The 16,962-nt window shown below is 42.3% G+C and overlaps 1 protein-coding gene across 1 annotated transcript in view; it reads right to left on the bottom strand.

Moving 5' to 3' along the window:
- Nucleotides 1-2,424: 2,424 nt before the first annotated feature.
- The window catches only part of wnt9a (wingless-type MMTV integration site family, member 9A), a 31,652-nt gene continuing 17,114 nt past the window's right edge, over nucleotides 2,425-16,962 (bottom strand). The window contains exons 2-4 of the mRNA XM_083782334.1: nucleotides 12,427-12,686; nucleotides 9,931-10,193; nucleotides 2,425-7,650 (exon numbers count right to left, since the gene is read on the bottom strand). Coding sequence (XP_083638460.1) covers nucleotides 7,126-7,650; nucleotides 9,931-10,193; nucleotides 12,427-12,686 — 1,048 coding nt within the window. The 3' untranslated portion in view covers nucleotides 2,425-7,125. The remainder of the gene's footprint in view (nucleotides 7,651-9,930; nucleotides 10,194-12,426; nucleotides 12,687-16,962) is intronic.

Below are 16,962 nucleotides of genomic sequence, written 5' to 3'. Positions count from 1 at the left end.
GGGCAGTATTAGTTCAGTTCAATTACTCTATTACTCTTTCTTTCTTTCTTTCTTTCTTTCTTTCTTTCTTTCTTTCTTTCTTTCTTTCTTTCTTTCTTTCTTTCTTTCTTTCTTTCTTTCTTTCTTTCTTTCTTTCTTTCTTTCTTTCTTTCTTTCTTTCTTTCTTTCTTTCTTTCTTGAGGGTTGAAATGGCAAGTGACAGGTCAGTTTGTCCTGTTTTAGTTTCTTGTCCCATTGGCTCTACATCTGCAACTATGCATGCATGTCATGCCCTCAACTCTACATCCAATGCGACTGGACCACAACCCACCACTCCTCAGCAAAACCTCCATGCAGACTAAGCAATATGGACACATCCTGTACAATGGCGGGGGGGCTGCTCCAGGTTTCAGTGAGAGTTATCTCACTATCTGCTTTCTCCACTTCTGCCTGAGACATTTGTGTCCAAGCAGTCCAAGGGAGTGAGAACGTAGAGTGGGGGCAAAAGCTCATTTGATTTTCTTTTTCTTTTTTTCTTTTTTTTGCCCTGTGCTTTAGTTGCACCCACTTCCTTCATGGTAACAGCTGTCAAAACGTTGCCGGATTACAGCACACCACAAAGTTACGGCTCGTATTAGAGCCTGGCACAGCGCAGGAAGTTTTGAGGAATGGAGCAAAGCAAAGGAATACTTAAGCCTGATTTATACTTTGTTGTGCGATGGTGTCGCAGTGCCCGGAAATAGCGGATCCATGTGCGCGTATAGATCTCCTATTTCCGTTATAAATTAAGCATCGGGCCACGCTGTTCTTAGGGCAAGGCAAGTATAGGACCCAGGGGAGGAATAGCTCACACTATAGCAGGGTGTAATTTAGGTACACGTGTCGGGGATACCACGGGTTTTACAGTGATGTTTTAGGTATTAGAACTGATATCACTGTGAAATCCACTGTGTTTTGATTCCATTTTTACACTTGCAGAGTTAAATCAACATTCCTGCAGGTTTTGCTATGATACAGGCGTTAATTGTGTTTTGTTTTCACATAATGTGGAGCTCTCGTTGCCAGGCAGGGATCAAAAGGCCACTCTCCCCTGGATTAGCCGGCTTCGGAGTTTCTGTGATGAGGAGGCCATGTGATATTTGCACGGATGTTGAGAAAGAAAATTCCCTTAATTCCTTACACATCTGGCGAGGGAGAAGGGCTTGTTGAAATAATAGTAGTTCCAACGGGGGAGATTGTATCAGTTCTGGTGCAAAATGTCCAAAACTTAAACACAAAACACACAAAAATGTGTTTATGTCCAGATCCGCTACTAATGAGTTTCATAGTAACCGTGTTTGACAGCTGTAAGGACACACCATCGCAAGTATAATGTGTAGCATAATAGGTCCTGATCATCAGTTTACACTAAATCAATGTACAATGTCATAGCAAATAAAGGGTGGGCTTCAGTGATAAGTGTTAAACTCCAGCAGGGGTGCATATCGTATTCTAGTAAACACCTATCTGCAGCGATGACATCTGAATACATAGCCTAGCAGACATAACGGTGACATCATTCCTCCAGCAGGGAGGGTATGTTATTTTCAGCCGTCATACCTAGATGCTGACAGAGGTGTATGGGTCTAGTTAATATGAATGTATCTGGACTAACTTCCCACGCCCAAAAGACCTTTACAGTTCAGTTTTTTAAGCATACGTGTGTGGGCCGATTCGTTTATGGTTCCATTTGTTGCCAGGGCAACTGAAAATCCCCTTAAGAACTGAACTTGTTGGGTGCTTTCCCCTATGAACTGAAAGAGCAGCAAATGAAAAGCTGAGTTTTCTTTTTTTTTTGTTATTTTTACCTGGTGAGCTGAGATCACAGAATTAATTAATATCTACATACAGTCCATTTAGCTCAAATGTCAGTGCAGAAAGTCAGTTTGCTTCTTAAGTTTACTTTGTATATATAAATGTCAATCGGGAGCATAGAACACCCATTGGATCAAAGTATCTTAAATACTGGATGTACCCCTTTGATGGTTTCAGCAGTTCATATGCTCGTGCAATTAGGAGTATTTATGAGCATATTATGTTCATGTAATGTATATTTTCACGTGCATGTATTATCTCAATAAAAATGTAAATCAATCAAAAACTCTTTTGAAGAGTAGCCAACAAACTGGACGGGTGTGACTTGGTGGTGGACTGTATTAAATGATCAAAGTGCAATTATTTGAGTAGTACACTTGAGTATATTCTTTTGAAAATTCACTTAATATAAAGCAAGTACTCCAGTACTAGGTTGAGTACTTTGTCCACCACTGCATGGAACACAGGATACGAACAAAGGAAAAACGCGTACTCATTCATTATTTGGCTTAAAATAATCATTGGGTGCTTCCGTGCTTGATGAGAGAGTCCATTGTTGCTGCAAGGATCAAAACTCAAACACCACGTGGAATAATTTAAAAATTCATTTATTATTTCAGATTTGTTTTTCGCCTTTGTTATACAAAGAAGTTAAATAACTTAAATACATTCTTACCAGTCATTTGTGATCTGTTTATACCTACAAGCTATACACATGAGGTAGAGGAAAAAAATAATTTAGGGTTCCCATAAGACATGAATAAGTGAACACGGACAAAGCTTTGTTGGTGTAGTATCATCACAAAAGGCAATACATGGTTGCTGTGTATATTTGACAAGCACAGGACAAATCCTAACAAAAATGTACATGTAACATGATGCCTATCGGGCAGTGGTTCCCAAACTTTTTCACGTCAAGGACCCCCAAATTGACACTTAGACCTGCGGACCCCCATTTGAAAAGATATGCCAGTTACCCCCATTAAGAGAAGATTTTTACGGCTCTAGCAGTGATTCTCAACCCGTTTAAGTTCAAAGACCCCCAGTTTGACATGCATTATAGTCAATACGGATCCCCATTTAATGGCATTTCTATCTCTGGGACCCCCAATTTATATTGTAAAATCAATGTTAATGTAACTCTGAGAGTGTTTGGTTCCATTTGTACACTCTCAAAGTTACATTTGGTTCCAAACTATCATTTAGCTGGGGACCCCCTGGAACTCCCTCAAGGTCCCCTGGGGGTCCCCGGCCCCACTTTGGGAACCACTGCTCTAGGTGAGTGTATTATATAACCTATAATGTCACATTGACTGGTTGATGAAATAAAGGTATGATGATGATGACTAGAAAGAAATGTTGATGTGAGCATAAAAAAAATAAAGAAAACTATTCAGTGAACTAGAAAGAACATGACAACCTCTGATCTCTCAGTTCATTGTCATTTATCATTCCAGGGGGGAGGAGAAGACATTAGAAGACCCCACCGTCCTCAAAAGAGAACTAGATTACACTAAAATGATCAAAATGCAACATAAATACAATAATTTTGATGGTTATGATTTGGTTTTTGTATACTTTTTTCCATATAAGTGCCAATAAGAAACGGGAGTTTCAAAATGTGTTAGGATTTGTTTTGTGCTTACTACAAATGTTTGAGATATCTATATGAAAAACAAAAACGAAAAAAAAAAGTATACAATGCTTCTTGAAGCCTCCACCTCAAAAGGAACAAACACCCATACAGAGTAAAAAATACAGGATATAAAATCAGTTTAGACTTTGACGCTATTTACACTGAACACATGCTCATAATATAGTATTTAAAAATAATTTATCTTTCTTTTATTTTATTTTATTTTTTCCTACAAAATAGAATTTTGTACATGATCCACTGACAACTAAACAGTGCAGAGCAATGGGTCCCAACACAGAATACGAAAAAAGAAAAACGTAAATATTAATATCTGGAACCGACTGTTGTGTGATGCTGTTCTTTGTCGTGAAAACGTTGAGCGGAGTAGCCCTATATGTACAATACATAAACATACAAAAATGCACCTGAATGTGCACACTGTATTTCTCTTGTGCCTGTTTACCATTTTCTGACTCGATTTCAATAGCAACCGAACCACAGTTTTGGGTCCGGGAGTGTGTGCAGGATACGCACACCGAAAGCTGTGGGAAGCAGGCATTTATATGCTTCGGCTCTCAGCATAGCTATTATGGTTTCCATGTAGCGTGCAAAGTTCTATGTATATGTTTTGACCATTCTTTATTTGGCATGCCTGCTCATATCAACATGCTTGGAATTCATCCCCTCAGGACAAATAGCCGATGATGCCAGGCTTGCTTCCTGAGGCGTGATTTCCCTGTCAGAGATGGTGGTTCAATTCAAACAGGAATCCCATGATCGTCATCTTTAAAAAAACCGCAGACAACAAAACCATCTGCCCGACGGTGACGGTGATCAAAACTTTTTTGTTTTCTTTTTTCTTAAGGGACGTTTGCATGCAACAGCATCTACTGGCACTGGCAGCCGCACTCAAGTGATGATGATTACAATCTCTTACAAATAAAAATGGTTTTACAGCAGCAATATACTCCGTATTCATGATTTCTCTTTTAGCCAATGCATCAATAACAGAACACCACTGAACCGTCCCCAGAATGGGTCACGCTCCAATTGCTACCAATTTCCTCTTTAAATTGCCTGTGAGTTTTGAACATGTGCCTCACGCTTGTCTCATTTACCACAGGAGAATAAAACCTTTTCTATTTACAAGAAGAAGAAGAAGAAGGAAAAAAATCTGCACTGCACTGTATATATATCCATAAATACAGATATTTAAATACTCGGGGAAATAAAAAAAGAAAGAAAACTATTTTGGGGGCTTCAGTGCGTGAATGGGGCTATAATACAAAGCTGGGTCCCTCACTCAGTAGTTAATTCACACCCATCTAAAACAAGGCAGAAAATATCCTATGTCTTTATTTCTTTGTATTTCATACAATGTCCTTAGGAAATGAATGCAGAGGAATAGAATGAAGCGTCGTGCCGTTCGCCTGTGTACAAAGGTGCCCTCTCAGAAGGTTATAGATGGCGGTTCACTATTGACTTTGCAGTTACTGTGTCTTGTCTGTCTGTGTTCATTAACCACCTAAAACCCCATATTGTTGAGTGGAGTCCCTCTGGGCCCTGTGCTAGTGTCTTTTCAGTTTTATCGTGGAGAAAGCCTTCGTTGGAAACAGCCGCTCGACAAGGTTGTGAGCTATTCTTGGCGAAAGCGGTCGCCACAATACGGAGGCTGGTGGTTAAACTGCTTTGTGTTTGTCGTTTTTCACCTTTTGTGTGGACAAAAGGTGAAAAAACGATATAGTACGTAAATGCTAATCGAGTCAATGCATTGCAACACCGACTTTTCTTTTTAAGAAGACAGCACATTTGCAGTTATGTATGCCCCAAGTAGTGTTTGGGATTAGACCTCAAACAGTGTAACATATATTATGTATTCGATTTGAGGCTGAAAGGGTGATTTATACGTATAGTTGCATGCCCGTGTTGTGCACAAAAAATATGGGATCTACAAGCTCACACCGCATCACAGCGAGACGCATTGTGAGATCGTAGATCTGCTATTTTCGGTGTGTGTGACACTGACACAGCATGCAACCAAGTATAAATCATGCACAAGTGTCCATCTACCTGTCATGGTAAATGTCAGACTAGCGTATTATTGACTGAGAGTGCATACTTAGATGTCTACATAGTACATACTGTTTTATGGCTCAATCAAATTGTGGCTTTCTAAAGAGGAAGGGAGGATGTGAAATGGTTGGAGACTACATTCCTCCAGTTCCCTACAGTTTTCTCTATGTTATAGTATTATAGTAAGTACAATATCATATTTTAGTAGATTGAGTCTCAAATGAGCCACAGCAAATGGTACGGATACATACAAATTCTAATGGCTGTGCAAGTCACATATGGACCCACCTGTTGTCATGGTGTAAGTAACGTAACCACTCTATCGTCTGCATTTGCACTTTCCTTAGTCCAATAACTATAGTGGTTTAAAACAATTCCCTGAACAATGATTGTGTTTGCCGAAGGCCACGAACAGCCTAGAGAGACTGACTGGCAAAAAAGAAAGAAAACAAAAAGCTATTTCCTGTCCATGTATTCACACGAACGGCTTCATATTACATCATATCATTACCAAAATATAGATATGAAAAGAGAATTGGGCTTTTCTCTCCTTGTCAAGGAGCGGTCCCAAACGATTCATAAATTATCCACAGCGAGTGACAAAAGGACATAAATGTGCTGCTTTTCAAAGAGCCTTGTCAAAATGAATTAAAAAGAAAACGAGCGAGAGCACACAAACAACAAAACATTTGTGTGGTTAGTGGTTTGTTTTAACATAGTTAGATAAGTGGCTTGTATAATGTCATTACAATAAAAGTTTAATTTATTTACATACATATGCAGACACACAATATGTGTGTGAGTGTAAATATGTGCGTGTAGAATAATTCTTACACCCCGTCTTTTTTTTTCCAACAGTCTCTTGTCTTGAATATGGTCTTGATTGGTAGAAGTTGTCATTTGACCGCCATCTGCACTTCCAAAGTCTGTCAACAGTCTGTCCGACAGACACACACGCGCACGCGCACACACACACACACACACACACACACACACACACACACACACACACACACACACACACACACACACACGTCACACACACACACACACACACTCGCACAACGTTCTTCTTTGTCCAACCTACTGTTCTTATTGTCCTTGTATCGGATGCTCAATAACTGCTCACTATAGCTGGAGACTGCTAAGATGACTCCTTTTTCTCATTGGACTGATCCGATTGGATAGGGGGAAGTGGAAGCCCCTCTTCCCCGGAGGCAACTCTGCCAACAAAAAGCTAGAGATGTTGATCCCGGTTGTCTTAAGAAGGGCTGGGGGTTTACCTCTGCAAACCCAAAGCATGGGGGGAGGGGAGGGGGGGTTGGGGACACAGGATATCAGGTCCACAGAGATCCCTCAAAGTGCTTATCGCTTCTCCGTCTTACTTGCTCGCTCTCTTGCTTTGTCTGCAATTTTTTTCTTTTTCCGACAGCAGAAGCAAACGTTTGTCCAAGATAAAACTTTTTTTTTCTTTTTACCAGAGACTACCCACCCTGCACCCCTCTAAAAAGCCCCATCTTCCACTCCGCTCCGACGGTCATAGGACGAAAGGGGTCATGGGAGGTGACTGATGGGGGGCGGGGCTACCCTTTGCAGGTGTAAACCTCTTCTCTCTGCGTGCACTGCTTGCATTCCACATAGCAGCACCAGCGCACCTGGCACTGGCACGGCCGCGTCACTTCCCTGCTCTGGGTGTTGTGGCCTCGCCCGCAGCATATGGCGTCACAGTTCTTGTCCTTGTAGCACTTGCGGGCCGCGGTGCCCGGCGAGTATTTGCTGGGCCTGCAGAAACTCGGCGAGTCCTCGATGTGAAGCAGGTCCATAGTGCGAGGGATCTGATCGCTCGGGCCGGGTGAGGGCTGCTGCTGCTGGGGCTGCTGCTGTTGCTGCTGCTGCTGCTGCTGCTGCTGGTTCCGGCCCGTGGAGATTTCTCCCTCCCCTGTGGCCTCGTTGGTGGAGCTGCCGACCTTGAGGGAGGTCTCGTAGCGCTGCTTCAGCTGCTTTCCGATCTCATGGAAGGGCAAGAGCTGCCTCCAGCATGTCTGGACCGTGCAGGAGCCAGAGACACCGTGGCATTTACAAGTGGTCTCCACCCCAGCTTTGATGACCTGATTGTGAGACAGCACAATATGGTTAGCAACGCGGATAAAGGATTGGCTCATATAATTGTAACCTTTTTAATATGTATTTGTTTTGTAAGCAGCATTTTCGAGAGCCAACAATTACCCACATTCTTTTAAATGCTCACAATTACTGTACATGATTAAATGTATTTCTGTCTCTACGTATTGCTGGTTGTCAACCATCAACATCACATTAGATGACAACAATATCAGAGCATGTTACTCTGAATATAAAACTGGTACATCTATGACACAAAGAGCCAATTAATCTTATACTGATATTGTTATGATAACCATGGATGACAGATTTTCGATTAAACTCAATAACTGTTATTATGAGAGGTATTTCTTCTGAATAAAAGATCCATTCAGAGTCAGACAGTCATGGGAAAAAAGAGGAGACACAAGATGCCCAGACACTGAGGTCTATTCTTATCCTGTTAAAAGGTATACCTATACCCAAGGTCAATCTATGAAGTATGAACCCAACCAATGTAGCAAAAGGCAACAACTAACAACTAAAATATTGTGTAAAATCACAAATAATTGTGAGTCTCTCTGTTATTATAACATTATAACATACCATGACTGTTATTATAACATAACATGACCTCTTTGTGGTACGCCAAAGTTAATTTGTGCATCAGTCACGCACCGTTAAAAACAGTGAGAGAATTCATGGCGCATAAGCTCTATATGAGGTTTGGACAAGTATTTTCACTTTTATTTTCTCACACTTTGAAACAGACTGGAGGATAAGAAGTGCATATTCAACACACTAACAGTGTAAGAAAATGTGATATGTCAGCTTTAAAATATCGGGGATGCAGAGCCTAGCACATTCCAAGATTTGTACTCCGTATGGGAATTTACCCCAAATGTGGTACACCTCACTACATGTGCAAATAAGATGAAAAAAGAGAACAAAAACAGTTCTGTAAATCTTTTATCGCAAATGAAGAAAAAAAAAGAGAGAGAATGGATAATTGAGAGCCAAGTTTAAAAGGAAGAGCATAGTCTTATGGGAGAGACTCTGTCTGGTATTTGGGAAGTGTGCTTCTGCTATAATTCATTTTGAAAATATCCAAGTAAATGTTAGACTCCAGATATTGAGTTTGCTTTGGCTTGACAGTTTATGACTATTCTCTTTGTTTTTACTATTAAAATCACTTCCAAGATGAAAAATGGCTAAATTGTTCCCTCACCACAAACAAATGCTCAGCTTTGCCAAAGCACGACTGAAAGCAATTACTGCTCTAATTTGAGAGGGGAAACGAAATATTGATTAATAAGTACATTCAAGATCTTTACCAAATTTAGCAGTTAATTTAAATTATTCAGACTTGGGTTTTATGAAGCTTTCATGGGGTGATTTAAAACATATCGTATTTGTTTAATAACCGCAGCATTTGGTAGACGACTCTCTACTGCAATTGGAATGCACCATAAAACTCTATCATTGTTATTCTATTGTGGTCACATTAAATTCCACATTGGTCATTTTAACAGTATCTTTAGCCGTTGAATGTGACTTGGAGAAAAAAAAGGCAATCACCAACACGGCAATGATTAAACTCCATCGTTAGAAAAGCCCTATGATAGCGTATCCCTGTTTAACCAGATAAGGTGCACAATTCACTAGCACTTACTGCTGTTTATCAGTTTAATAGGAACGGTGTGTGTTGAACATTGAACATACAGTTGTATTATCACTTATTTCCCACATTTAGACTATTCAATGAGCATCTTTGTTCATATGTGAACCCGCCAAATGAGCTTTGATCAATGTGAAACGAATTAAACTCAGAGCTCTTATATTATTGAACAGTTAATTTAAGAGGCTACTTTATTGTTGAAAACCAAACTAATTGTGGGGTTCACTCAAGGAAACAATGGATTCAAATTAATGTAAGGTAATGACATGTCTAATGACGTGAGAGGGAACAAACAATAAAGCAGGGTGTAATTAACGTCTGTGGTTATCTGGCCAGACTAAGCCGATATGTGTCAATGTCAAAGTCAGTAGTTCTGGAAAAGGGTGCCAAAATGCCAGTGAATATTTGTGCTTTCTAACCACAACAAAAAAAATGCTTTATTTTTCGACCAATCGCGTGATGTTCATGCCCCCCCCCCCCCCCAGCAGAGCAATGTAAATAGATCTGCACAGCATGAACCTATAACTTCCTTGGGCAGCGCACTTCCTGTACTGTACATCCATTTTAGACACTTTCCGTAGCCATTCTTTGTCCAGCATGTCCGACTCACCTTCATGCCCACGTTTGTGTTGTGCATGTCCACACGTGCGCGGAGGTCCTTGTTGGAGCGTTTGCCCAGGAAGTCCTTGACAAACTTGTTGCTGTACTTGAGGTTGTCGCCGCAGCCACCCCACTGCCAGGCCTTGCGGTTCTCCAGGTCGGGAGCCTCGTCACAGGTGCAGCGCTCCATCCGGCCGGCGCTGCATGCCTTGGCCATGGCGTGGGTCAGCCCTGCTGACGAGATGGCGTACAAGAAGGCCGTTTCTTTAAATCCTGGAAGGAGACGATGGCATGAAGGCAAAAGGAAGAATGAGACCATGCATCAGGAATTATAGGGATGGAGCTGCGTTCATTTGTATTGATAACGGGTTGATACGTTCTTAGCTTACGCATGTTTCATGATTGTTTTCATGTATGTGATGTATCTCCATGCTTTTTGTTCTTGCTTAATGTAAATCGCTCTGGAGTAAGAGTGTCTGCTAAATGCCTAAATTGTATAACAAGCACCATATTGATCAGGCTTATCGTAGCCGGGTTCTTATCGAACCCACTATCGAGCATTTTCTATTATTTTGTGGAAAGACGGGAGACGACAAATTCTGAACAAGTATATTTTACTATGGCCTTCAAATACAGTACTTTTCTAACAGAATTGACCTTTTTACTTTTGGAAAATAATATTGAAGATAATATTGAAGTGTACTGTCACTAGTATTACTGGAGAGTGCTGGTTGGCAGGTATCAATACACTTTTAGACTGTCATGTTTGTGCCAGCATTATTAGATTATTTTCTTGATCGCCTCTTGTCTCGATTGTTTAAACATGACGTCATGGGCCGCTATGCTCGATAACAAGCTTAATAAGCCCAAAGCTTATTGATACCGGGTACTCAATAGGCTTGTTATCTTGTTTTCGGGTATCGGGTATCAGTGCCCCCTCATGAGCAGACCTGGAACAGACCTGTCGTCGATCCAGGCGACAACTTCTGCGTCATGCGCTGCGCTTCTTAAAGGACCGTAAAGGGAAACTTCACCCTTTTTGCAAAAAAAATATGTTAATGATTTTTATGTAGAACACTTTCCTGGGGGTCTTTATGTGTGTAATATGTGGTTTTAGATATTTTAGATTTTAGCAGTGAGCCCAGTGTCTCTGATGTCATGGACACTGGGCTCACTTTCTTGACATCAGAGACACTGGGCTCACTGCTAAAATCTAAAATATCTAAAACCACATATTACACGCTTAAAGACCCCCAGGAAAGTGTTCTAAATCTTCTAAACGTCATTAACATATATGTTTTTGCAAAAAGGGTGAAGTGTCCCTTTAATGAGCTTAAAAGTTGCTCAAAATGTGCTTTAACCACTTTAACCCATTTAGACCTGAGGCCGATTCCACAAAAAAAAGTGTTCTAAATCGTAAACGTTTTCTGAAAATCAGACCTGTCTGAAGTGAGTGGTGCAACATACATAGAGACTCAGGGACACAGGGACACAGCCAGGGACACAGGGACTCAGGGACACAGCCAGGGACACAGGGACACAGCCAGGGACACAGCCAGGGACACAGCCAGTGACACAGGGACACAGCCAGGGACACAGGGACTCAGGGACACAGGGACATAGCCAGGGACACAGGGACACAGCCAGGGACACAGGGACTCAGGGACACAGGGACATAGCCAGGGACGGACAAAGCTGGGCATTGGAGTGGCTGCACATATGTAAAACACATTTTCTAATATTACTCCTTCAGATTTTAGCCAAATTTCACGCAAATCAGTACACATGCTCTCCATAGTCATGTGATCAAGACGGGTTTGTTTGATTTCTCATAATCCACCCTCATTGGCTACAATTGGCTTCTAAACTTTTCAAGAGTAGCCCGCTTTGTACCCGTTTTGTACAAATCGCCACAACTCCTCAACGCAGCGTCCATTTGCGGTGAAACTGTGCATGCATATTCCCACTAGGCTGAGGAAGAAATGCCACTTGACAGTTTTCAAATCATGGTGGCGCTACATGGTGGCGCTACATTGGCCAAAAAAATCTGATCTACCAGCCCAGTGCATCACATTGTGATTTCTTGTGAACTTGTAGATCTGCTATTTCCGCTATTCATCGCACAACTATAGGCCTTAACCCATTTAGACCTGAGAACGATTCTACACATTTGCCTTCAAAATCCTGACAGTTTTCTGAAAAACCCATGTTTCTATGTCAAACATTTTCATGTCAAGGACCTCCAGAATTATATATTTGGCCGCCGACCGCCACTTGTTGTTGTTCCAGGAACCTTGCAGAAGCAAAGATTTGAGTTTAAATCCTTCACTCTGAAAAAATATATATTCAAAGATTTGCGTCACATCTTCACGATTTCTCAAAAATAGCAGATCTACAAGCTCGTAGCGCGGCACACTATTTTTCAACCGCTAAAGTATAACATAATGGCCGGGTTTTAAGCGCGGTTTACTCCTAATTGTAGTCTTACTCTAGTCTAAACCCTCACCTCGCTTGAGAATATTGGCTCGGTGGCGCCCCTCCAAGGTGCAGTTCCACCTCTCGAAGCGAAACTGATACTGGCATTCTAGGGCGCTCATGCTGATGGCCTCCATGAGGGTCTCGGCCACGCCCGGGTCTCGTCTGCACATCCGGCGCTGCTTCTTCTCCAGTTTGAGCCGGTCACACAGCTTGTAGTGGGCCCTGCCCACGTTCTCCTCTGGTAGAGAGCTCAGCGGCAGGATGGACAGAGGTTCATTACCTGTCAACCTGAGGTGGGGGGAGAGAGAACACACACACCAGTGTTGATTTCGTCGTCGACTAAAACTATGTTTGTCGACTACCTTTTTTTTCACTGACCATTAGTACATGGATGGAAACTAAATGAAAACTAAGCTAAGACTAAGACAATAGTATATATTGACAATTTTTGTCAACAAATAAAAACTAGACTAAAATGTTAGGAAGGGACTAGTGGACAAGAGATCCAGTATAAGTCACTGTCTCCACCAGGCCGAAGGCATAGGGAGAGAGTATGTTTTGCACTCCGTGTGTCCGTCCGTCTGTGAACAGCTAATCTCTGGCACCGTTAACCCAGTCGATGCCAAATTTTGCGCACACACTCCCTGAATGCCAATGATGAACCTCTGCCCCAAGATTTCCAGAACGGCCTGTTATAGCGCCCCAAGGAGGCCGCTTTGTGCAAAACAAGTTTTTGGACAGTACACCTTTCAGATTTCTCAGACTCCATCCTGATTGGCTAAGATGAGCTTCCAAAGTTTGCAGGAGTGCTCAGTTTCAAACTAAATGCTGCAAATCATGAACACATCGTGTGATTCCCCAGAAATTGTGCACACACATGAAACTGCATGCATATTCCCACTAGGCTGAGGAAGAAATGCCACTTCAAATCAGCCTCATGGTGGCACTACAACAGGCCAAGCCACATCTCACACACACACACACACACACACACACACACACACACACACACACACACACACACACACACACACACACACACACACACACACACATAAACATGTTTATATTAGCCAAACATCACATACACTCCTATCCTCCTGGTGGAGACCTGTGCCCACTTTTTCTAGTTTTACACTTGCATGCTGAAAATAGCCGATCTACAAGCTCACAGTCATTACGACGGTATCAACTATCAAGGTATCAAAATACATTTTTGTCGACTAAATCAACTGTAGATTTAGTCGACTAAAACTAGAGTAACACTAAACATTCCAGGTGACTAAAATGTGACTGAAACTATTGAAGAGACTATGACTAAAACTAAAATCTAAATTTGCTGCCAAAAACAACACTGCAGTTGGTTTTTGGCAAATGCATTTTTACGCTCGCTGAAAATAGCCGATCTACAAGCTCACAACGCATCGCAGCGAGATTTGTGTAGAATGTCAGAAAAATCACACGCGTGTGAAGTGAGTGGTGCAACTCCGTGTGGAGGACCCTGGGGGACCCTGCCAGACCCACATGGAACGCGCCCAGGTAGCCGGCCCGGTTCCGGCGAGCCGCCCCGCATCCGAAACGGTGACAGAGTTACTGTGTGGGGGTCCCTGTACTGTACTGTACTGTACTGTACTGTACTGTACTGTACTGTACTGTACTGTACTGTACTGTACTGTACTGTACTGTACTGTACTGTACTGTACTGTACTGTACTGTACTGTACTGTCATTGTACTGTACTGTCACACCCAGAAATCACGTAATGGCTGCTAAAAACTCAGCTTCCCATCATGCACCTGTGCACAGTGTGAAGCTCAACAGTCACCTGTTGGTACTCTAAACAGTCATACATACAAAGGGACACACATTGCTGTTTCTTGGAGTGGTTGCACCACTCAAAAAGGTAGTCAACGAACATCTTTCGTTGTAGTCTTAGTCGACGAAATCAACACTGGTTGATAGGGTGCACATAGCGAGGGAGTGGAAACATATCTTGGTAAAGTATCCGACACGGCGCAGGATGCCGAACTTCCTAGATAAACAATAAGAGTTGCAATGATATACTACATAAACAGTTCAGGAAGCACAGTACAGCTGCTAGCATGGTACGGTCCAAAAGTTAACATTCAAATTAATTCAGCTGGCATGCTTGCGGGTCAAAGCTGCAGTTCCCGCCCGGGTTAATGTTCAAGAGGATTCACGATTTGCTGGAGACTGAGCCCATGCAGCCTCCACTGTGCGGGACATGTCTGTGTGCACCAGTGGTTCCCAAAGTTGTTCATGTCAAGGACCCCCAAAATGACATTTAGTAGCCCCCATTTAAAAATACATGCCAGGGACCCCCCATAAGAGAAGAGTTTTACGGCTCTAGCAGTGATTCTCGACCCGTTTAATTTCAAGGACTCCCAGTTTGACATGCATTAGTCTACGGACCCCCCCATTTAATGGCATTTCTATCTCTGGGACCCCCAATGTATATTGTAAAATCAATGTTAATTTAACTCTGAGAGTGTACAAATGGAACAGACCCATAAGGGTCCATTTGGTTCCAAACTATCATTTACTGTAGCTGGGGACCTATACTGGTCCCCCCAGGCCCCACTTTGGAAGCCACTGGTATATACAGTACACAGCTAATTCTTTCTTTACATAATTGTTCCTCACATAGGCTTTTGTCTCTTGTTAGTCACATTGAGCAAGTCACAGCACTGGCTGCTGGCTGCCTGCCGTACTGAGCGCTATGGTTATAACGCTTATAGTATGAGGCTATGAAATGTATATCATCACTACTGCAGCATCCGGGTGGTAAAAGGGGGACCGATTTAAAACAATGGCCCACGCTGAAAGCGACAGTCGTACCACAGGCATGTGAAACAGTAGCCAGTGGGGAGACTTGGTTTAATATTTATATCATATCCTGAGGGGTGTGGAATGTCACTCACAGCAGCGTTGTGTCGATTTAAAATATGATCACACAGCAGGATTTACACTCTCATTATAGAATCCCCCCCCATACAAACGTCCCACACGCGGGATCTCAAAGCTGCAATCCATTTGAAATATAACGAGCACGAGCTTCTAGTTCTAAACATGGTATAGAGAACATGTGGCGGAGTTGCACTCCTCTCGTCGGTTTATTTAAAGGATGCGTATATAAAACACACAAGCGCGGGGCCTGCCTGCCTGCCGCATAGCGCTGGCAGAACCCACGACCAGCGTTCTGAGGTCGTGATGGGGAAAGCAGAGCATTACTTTCATAAACACACACAGGGGACATGACTGTCAGCCTGTGACCATTTTGGTCACACCAACTGACAGGATTGGCAGGGTAAGTTGTTCATTATGTGTAATTTCTGGCCTCCCTTACACCCTTAAAGTGAAACTGAAGAATGAATGGATTTGCAGAACTCACATGCAGGCGCTCAACTCAACTCCCCCCAAGGCCCGTGTGTCTCTTTCTGCTGATTAGTTTGAGCACTGCACACCATAGCCACCTGATACGGTATTTAGCCTGGCAACACGCAACACCTGTGGGTGTATATTTATGATGTATTGCGGAGATTATGAGAATGGTTTGTTCCCTAGTCCAAAGCTCAATAATTCCTTCTTTGTGACCACTAGCCACTGATGACCTGGCCCTGACCTCCACACAGCCAAATATCTCTGCCTGGGCAGCTGTATAGTTTCTCTTTTCTGTGCTTAAATCAAACCTCAACATACGATTCATTATAATGATTTCAAATAAATAATTGTTCTGAGAGTAACCATGGCAAATGGGCCAGAAAATTAGTAGAAGGGCTTTGTTCAGTTGTTCATCTGTTCATAGTATGCCTACTGTACACATTGCAACAGCAGGGTAGCTGTTAGGTAGTTCATACAGCACTAGTGTGAAAGATGAATTATTCTACGTTGTTTAACATTAATTTGCTGAGGTGCAGAGTCCCCGCTGAATGTTCAACACTTTGTTTTAGTTAATGTTTCAGAGGTGTTGATTGGTGGTATATTTGCACTTGTGACTTCATTAGTTGCTGGAGTAGATTCAGTCACCACTCTCACCCATTGGCTCTATGAGAGGTCACATGAGTCCTTTTGTTAAGACATTTTAGACCAGACAAAAAAAAAAAACCCTGACATTTGTCACTGATAGAGATCAGGTGTGTTTGTTATTGCCTGTGGCACTGGTGCCCTAACAGTGTGCCATGTGGGACAATAAGTCCAGGTGTGGCAAACCACACATTATTATTGCAATATGTTTAATGAATTACTTTACATTTTCTATATCAGTACTTTGTGCTCTCATTTCACAAAATACAGAGGCACCAAAAATATATTTTACCACCTTCAACCTGCTAGGCATCCCTATTTTAGGGAAGTCATTATCTGTACTATACTTGTGTGTGTGTGTGTGTGTGTGTGTGTGTGTGTGTGTGTGTGTGTGTGTGTGTGTGTGTGCGTCACGGTCACACAATATCTGTCCCTGGCATAACTCGGACAGCTACCGACCGTTTCGTCTCAAACTTGCCGTGTGTCTCATATAACCCTGTGGTGTGAGGAGCCCAACAGCT

This window comes from Protomyctophum parallelum (assembly GCF_964188405.1).
Source record: "Protomyctophum parallelum genome assembly, chromosome: 14".
NCBI lineage: Eukaryota > Metazoa > Chordata > Actinopteri > Myctophiformes > Myctophidae > Protomyctophum > Protomyctophum parallelum.
This window is presented reverse-complemented; position numbering and strand designations above follow the sequence as displayed.